The sequence below is a fragment of the Sinocyclocheilus rhinocerous genome, unplaced genomic scaffold (genome assembly GCF_001515625.1).
Source record: "Sinocyclocheilus rhinocerous isolate Xijiao unplaced genomic scaffold, SAMN03320098_v1.1 scaffold544, whole genome shotgun sequence".
Lineage (NCBI taxonomy): Eukaryota > Metazoa > Chordata > Actinopteri > Cypriniformes > Cyprinidae > Sinocyclocheilus > Sinocyclocheilus rhinocerous.
The window spans coordinates 4,107-11,395 of record NW_015658610.1 but is presented as its reverse complement, the minus strand read 5'-3'; the positions used below and the strand labels follow the sequence as shown (position 1 = coordinate 11,395).

General features: G+C 39.6%; 1 protein-coding gene across 1 annotated transcript in view; it reads right to left on the bottom strand.

Annotated features, from left to right (window-relative positions):
* LOC107722769 (junctional adhesion molecule A-like) overlaps positions 1-3,236 on the bottom strand; it is a 5,683-nt gene extending 2,447 nt beyond the window's left edge. The window contains exons 1-5 of the mRNA XM_016531236.1: positions 3,061-3,236; positions 1,125-1,187; positions 791-907; positions 547-687; positions 226-428 (exon numbers count right to left, since the gene is read on the bottom strand). Coding sequence (XP_016386722.1) covers positions 226-428; positions 547-687; positions 791-907; positions 1,125-1,187; positions 3,061-3,103 — 567 coding nt within the window. The 5' untranslated portion in view covers positions 3,104-3,236. The remainder of the gene's footprint in view (positions 1-225; positions 429-546; positions 688-790; positions 908-1,124; positions 1,188-3,060) is intronic.
* Positions 3,237-7,289: the final 4,053 nt, after the last annotated feature.

Here is a 7,289-nt window from a genome sequence, read left to right as displayed (position 1 = left end):
GTGATCCTTTTTCCAACTCAGTGATTCTGTATTTTAATTTTTTTTTAAATACAGTAAATACAGCTGGATAAAACAAAAACTGTGTCTGTCTTCATTTCAGGCTTTAAAGCAACAAAATGTGATTATTTTAAAGGGGGGTGATTCTTTTCTATACCCACTGTATGGGTATAGAAATGTATGTATGTATGTATGATGTATTTTCTAGTATTGTAGATGATCACTCACCAGGTTACCATTGAAGACGTTCATCTTGTAGGTGAGGTTCTTAAAATTGGGGAACTTGGTTGGATCTTCAGGGAGGGGAGTGTTGTCTTTGTACCACCTATAGGTGGATGGAGGGGAGCCATCTGCATCAAAGCAGGTCAGGCGGACATTATTTCCTGTTGTGACTGATGAAGGAATTCTGGATACGGGCTTGGAAGGAGGCACTGTAGTGGAGGAAATTACAGCGGGAATAACAAGGCTGTTTTGTGTATTACATTGTTTCATCAAAGCAAAATCTTTGCAAAATGACTTATATACGTTTTTTTTACTACTCAAATTTACCAAGGACCGTAAGCTTGATGGTCTTCTCATCATATCCACCATTGCCAGAAACCTCACAGTCATAGTCTCCACTGTCTGCTCGTGTCACCTTGTTAAATCTCAGTCCTCCATCATACATAGTGATACGGCCTTCATATTCAGCTACAGAAAGAAATAAGATGCATAATGCTGTATCTTTTCTTTATGTTCATTTCAATTACAGGTTACAGTGATGACACTGGATGACAACAGTTTTTATCCATACCAGTTATCATTCCAGCAAAGTAGATAAAAAACTGATAGCCCTTGAGATCCTTAAACTTCCATTCTATTCTGGGTGTTGCACCAAAGTCAGCGGTGTAGGAACATTTCAAATCAACTCCTGAAAAAAATGTAATACTTTGTGCATAAATGTTTTTCACATCAAAAACGGAGTCCTTGAATCACCCAAAACAGCTATTACTATTCTCGAGTGCAAAACCTATACAGACATATCAAATTTTCTAATTTTTTTTAATTTAGCTGATTACTGCCACACAGAAACAATTAGGCTGTAATTGAAAGGCAAGTATAAACAGAAAAAAGAAAATAAAACTTACCCTTATTCTCTTTCACTTTTACTGAGGGACTACCAACAACAACCGTAAAATCGGCATGCAGGCCTGTATACAGAAAGAGAGGGATTCAAACCTTAATCAGTATGAAAGAAATCTTTGAAATACATTACATGCATTACAAATCACATTAACAGTCATATCCAGACTGGAATGATGTTTAGACTTTATCTTCATCTAGGCCAACCACTTATTTTTCTATTTAATAGAAACATCACGAAAAGAAGAATCTAGCAAAAGCAACATGTTGGAATCCTGTTAAACAGACTCAGAAAAAATATATAATTCCTGAAACAATGCAAATTAATATTTCAACATTAAAGGGGTCCTATTATACTTTTTCACTTTTTGAATTTTAGTCAGTGTGTAGTGTGTATGTTTGGGCATAAAAAATATCTTCAAACTTACAAATCTCAAAGTCCACTCCAAAGGGAGATATTTCGTTTAAAAAAAAATCCCCTTTCAAGAACTACAACGAACGGCTCGTTTGGACTACAGCGTTTGTTTTCCAGGTTTTGTGAAATCACAAAGCGGTCCATTAGAATATCATTAAAATAATTCATTATTAATTTTAATTCATCATTAAAATATTTATAAAAATAATAAAATAATAATAAAAGCTTGGTTGAGTGCATCAGACAAGACGACGAAGAACAAGTGCTGCTGTAGCCTCAAGTTTTCACAAGTTATTACACATGCACCTGAATAATTATGTATGTAAATATGTATGTTACAATTATGAAAACGTTTTTATAATAAATTGCTGACAGTACAATACTGGACAATGATGTAATCTGCAGAATTTACACTTCAATTATGAGACTACAGTGTTTCCCATACATTGAGTGCGGGTGTTTTTATATCACTGTATTTCTGAAGGAAACCAACTGTCTTCAGAAAATTGGATGTCATTTTCATTTAATCTTGCATGTAATGTCTGATAAAGCAGTGTTTTTTGAGCGGAGTGCTGCTTTGTGTACAGCCGTTACCGAGGAAACCTTGATCTCTACAACTCCAACATGAGAATGAGTTTGCATATATATGCCGCCTGGGAAACACTGGACTATGGTATAAATAAATTCAACTGTATAACAGTTTCACTGCAATTCATGTTATAATGTTAGAATTAAATAACAATAAAAATAATACATATTCACTTATCTGTACATAGTAAATGCAGTTATTTTTAAGCGGTTGTTGACATCCTATCTAAAACGTGATTTTGCCAAAAAACAACAACAACAACAATAACGTTACCTCTCTGATATGTCTTGGCAAGGGGCGGGGCAGTACTGAAACACCGTCTAAGCTGTTCGCCAATCACAACGCACTAGCTAACCAATCACATCACATTTCGTTTTTCGGAACTAATCGAGCCGTTTGTGCCAGGATGGGGAGAAAGGTATTGTAAAAATGTAAATTATGTAAAAAAAAAAAATGCGTTTTTCGAACCTCTAAGCATGAGAGCATGTTAGTACACCGCCAAAAAAAATTCAAGACATTGTAAAAGAGCATAATAGGACTCCTGTAAAGGAAACATATTACTCTTCAATAGTATTAAATGTTTTAAATGTACGAATTTATTCTGAATACTCAATGCACACCCTTGCCAGGCGTTCATAATGACCGTTTATAAAACACTTCAAAATAATGACTGGTTATTGAACAGTGCACAGTGACGATATTATGTTTTCTTTTACTGTAGGATTATAGCACCAAAATAAACTCCATTTAAAACAAATTCTACTATACATATTAGTAAATTATTATTAATTCAGTAAAAAAGAGAAAAAACACTGATGAAAACCATATCAACAATATCAAAGTTTAGGCTGAATAACACAGCAGACAGAAGACAGCAGTCAATGATACGACGTCGTAAAAAAATATTGTGCAAGCAAACACTGAAAACATGTACTACCTGTAACTGAGATAGAGAGGCACACAAAGACGAAGGTCAACATATCCACTCTAAAATGATATAAAGCCTTCCAGAATATTTATCTTATTAAAATGATAACTGGTTTTATATTATTTTAGCAGAACATTATTGCAGTTGTTTATTTGTTAGGTCCCTTCAAAACGTTGTCTTTGGCAAGATAAACTGAAAGGCTAATAGGTTACGGTGTTACCTGTACCGCGTGTGTGATTGGTTGGAAACGCGACACCATGACGTTCCCGCTGCATGACGCAATGAAAGTAAACAGATTCAAGGCTTGACAAATAATTGGAAATCATTCTCCGAATGAACCCTGTTTAGGAGTCCAGACTGGTCTACATGGGTCTTTGTACACTGTACATACTTAGTAAGTTACCCACATGATAAGATGTACAGGAACAAACATGTCAGGGAGAGTAAGAGCAAACAAGTTACAGATTAAGTCTTGACACTTTGCTGAAACAAGAAATTGACATTGAAATATTGCTTGTCATGAGAAAGTTGTGGACCCAGACACCCATTTGTGTAAAATGTGATTTGAACATGTGGTTAGACTTATTCAAATCACATGTGAAAGTTGACTAGTTTATAAAAGCAAAAAATATTTAACTTGTATGCTATTTTTGATATGATCTTTTTAATATCCTCCTTCAGCACTACCATTATTAACAGGTACTGCAAATAAAAGCTTAACATTTTTAATGATTCGCTGTTGAGCATAAAAACATGATACCAGCAGCACACTTCTCCCTGACTCACCACAGTATGTAAATGTGGTTTAGCATTTCTGGTAGGGGTGGGCAGAGGAGGAATCGGCTGTGTGGAGACTGGTTCTGTTTCATTCCTCCTGACCGCCAGAGGAGGAGCTAAGCACTAGTGAATAATCGCAGTGTCAACTAGGTTGAGAAAATACAAAAACATGTCGGTGCCCAGCCTCTTTTCGCTTCTCGCTTATGATAGGTTGTTTATTTATTACATAAGTACATATTATATTTGATTGTTTGTGTCAGCGATACCCTGTGCTTCACAGTACTATCCGGTGACTGGTCTCGGCTACACATAGGTAGCGTTTCCACTGCAAACCGAATATAATTTTTGAGTGCTTTTCGTTGCATATCACTGTTGTGCTTGTTAACGTATGCCACTTGGTAATATCCAATGGTAAGTTTGGTAAATTTACGTGTGATTCTGAGTCTGTTTTCAAGATTATAACCTTCTGGTTCTATCCGAGGATTTTTTCGTCAACCTCCAGGGCTGGAATTAATACAGTTTTAGTTCATGGCTCATGGTTTGCTTATCTCCGACTATCCACAGTTGCAAATTATCTCTGAACACACTCCTTCCCGATGATGGACACGATTGCTGCCTTTCGTGCTTAGGGATTCAGCATCTAAAAGAGATTTTGACTGATCCGTGTTTGCATTTTGAGAATGTTATCGATGTCTGAGAGACAGCTTAGCCTTGCCGAACTGGATCCTAATTCAACTGCTAGACTTGCACAATATGACTCAGCCCCACGGCGTGTTCAAAACTGCCGCGCATCAGTGGCTGCTGGTGCTCTGCCAGCAAAGAAAAAAAATCGGAATCAGAGCATTTGCTATCGAAGACCATCGCTACTCTGTCTTAGGAAATGGCAGAGCTGAAACGTCTTCTTCAATCTCTACAACCTCCAGTACCAGCCACGCCTGCAGACAACACACTAGGAGATGAAAGTGTTCTTCAACATCCAGATCTGGATGCCATTTGATTGAGTGCATCTAATTCACATTTCCATCATGGAGACATGACCGAACCTGACATGCAACCCCATCAACAGGATTTCTTTACCAGCCTGTCTGCTGCAGGTGGATCAAGTGAAGCGGTTGGTCTGTACATTCATCGGGCATATGCCCATCTTCTTCAGATGATACTTTATCTGTTTTACAGATAGCAGTGGCATGTTTAGGGTTCGACAAACCGCTTGTTCAGCCTGTTCAGACCAACAGGCAAACCTCTGATGCTAATGTATTTTTCAGGCAAACTTCTGATGTTAATGCGTTTACTATGCCACCATGTAAGGACTTTGTGGCAGAATTCTCTAGTGCACTTCCAATAAAGGAGGTCAAAGACAAGCCCGTACGCTAGCTTCAATGGCCGAGGCTGATTCCATTGGAGTAGGGCGGGCACCTGAGATCGAACAGCCAGTAGCAGCATTGGTGGTATCACCTGATGAAGCACTAAGAGGTAATGTATGCTGCCCAAGTGCACAATGTGGACATACTGACGCATTGTTGAAGAAGGCATATGAGTCAGTAGCCCATATAACTTGAGCAGAAAATGCTATCTGCCAGCTGCTGCTTGCTTGCAACACCACCTTAGAATCATTGAATGCAGACCTTCAGTACCTTAGTTCCTTCAGACTGCTCTGTTGGCTATGGGACATATGACTCGTGAGCTTGGGACGCTCTCAGCGACACTTCTAATATCTCTGCGCCAGGTATGGCTAGCTAAGGCAAGATTGCCTGAAGATTGTAAGAAGATGCTGAGGGAACTGCCAATTATGCCAGGACATCTTTTTGGCCCCAATGTATCTAAGGTATTAGAGAAGAGAATGAAGTTGTCTGAAGCCACACGACAGCTGACTCAGGCCTCACAGGCACCCTCTTTTAGGATGGTTTCTTCAGCTTGTGTCCGGGCATTGAAACCCTGGAAACGGTTGACATTTGGGCCGGAGTACCACTAAGAGTTGTGTGTTCTCTTTGGGAAGTGATAAAAACCTATGCTTCAACAGGATGGGGGGCAACAATCAATCAAAGCACAATCAATGTGCTGGTCAGTTCCGACAACATATCGACAGTGTTTCACTTGAATCACCAGGGCGGGACCAGGTCTCTTGCATCCTTACGGTTAACTCGTAAAATCCTCAGGTGGTCTCAGTATCAGCTGGCCTCATTAAGAGCAGTTCATCTCCCAGGATCAGAAAATTAAGTGGCGGATGCGTTGTCCAGGGATCTACTGTCCGGGGTGGAATGAAGACTTCACCCGGAGGTAGTACAGCTGATTTGGCAAGGCAGAGGTCAACCTGTTTGCCTCAGAGCTGACTACTCATTGCCGCTGGTGGTTTGTGAGGACAGAAACATCCAGCCCATTGGGTCATGATGTGTTAGCCCAAGAATGGCCAAGTTGCCTGCTGTACACGTTCCCACCTTTTCCACTGTTGTGGGAGACATTACACAGAGTATTCCTGTTTAAGCAGTGCTTCTGGTGGTGCCTCAATGTCCGGCCAGACCATGGCTTTGGATTTGGCCACTGGGTCCAGTTCACTGTTAGAGGACTGTGAGCCAGTGGTAATTCATACTATTGGTATTTCTAGAGATCCTTCAACTCGACAAATTTATGCTGCTCTTTGGAGGATATTTTATTCCTGGTGTGGGGATCAAGGAGTTGATCCAGTTCACTGTTTTGTGCCGCAAGAGATAAAAACAAACAAACAACAATTGTTAGATAAAAACAAAGCGGCATCTACTTTAAAAATTTGTGTTGCTGCCATATCTGCTCATCATGCCCCAGTTGATGGTTCTTCCTTGGGGTCTGGAATTGAGCAGTGTAAGAATTGAAAGAATGCTACAACAGAAACTAAACCCTAGCCCAACCCCTAACCAATTAGAAAGACATTTATCAATGCCTTTCGGCCCGCCTTAATCTTTCACCACACCCACTGCTCCAGCCGGCAGTTATCCCTACTTGGAGGATTCAGGGGTCATTCTTCAACCTAATCCTGCTTTTCTTTCTAAAGTTTTGTTACCGCAATTTGTGAATCAGTCTATTCATCTTGCTGCTTTTTACAGGTGCATCTCAATAAATTAGAATGTCGTGGAAAAGTTCATTTATTTCAGTAATTCAACTCAAATTGTGAAACTCGTGTATTAAATAAATTCAATGCACACAGTTGGTTGTGCATCTTTTTCTTGTGCATCTTTTTCTTCCACTCAACTTTCTGTTAACATGCTTGGATGTTCGGCGTGGCATGGAGGTGATCAGTTTGTTGCACTGCTGAGGTGGTATTCACTCTGTGAACAGCCAGCTTCTTTGGCAATGAATGTTTGTGGCTTACCCTCCTTGTGAAGGGTGTCAATGATTAGGCTTGTTTGAGATGCGCCTCGCCTCGCCTGAAATGTTGGTGAGAGTAGGCGGCTGCAGTGAGGGGAGGAGTGAAATAAGCGCAGTCAAGA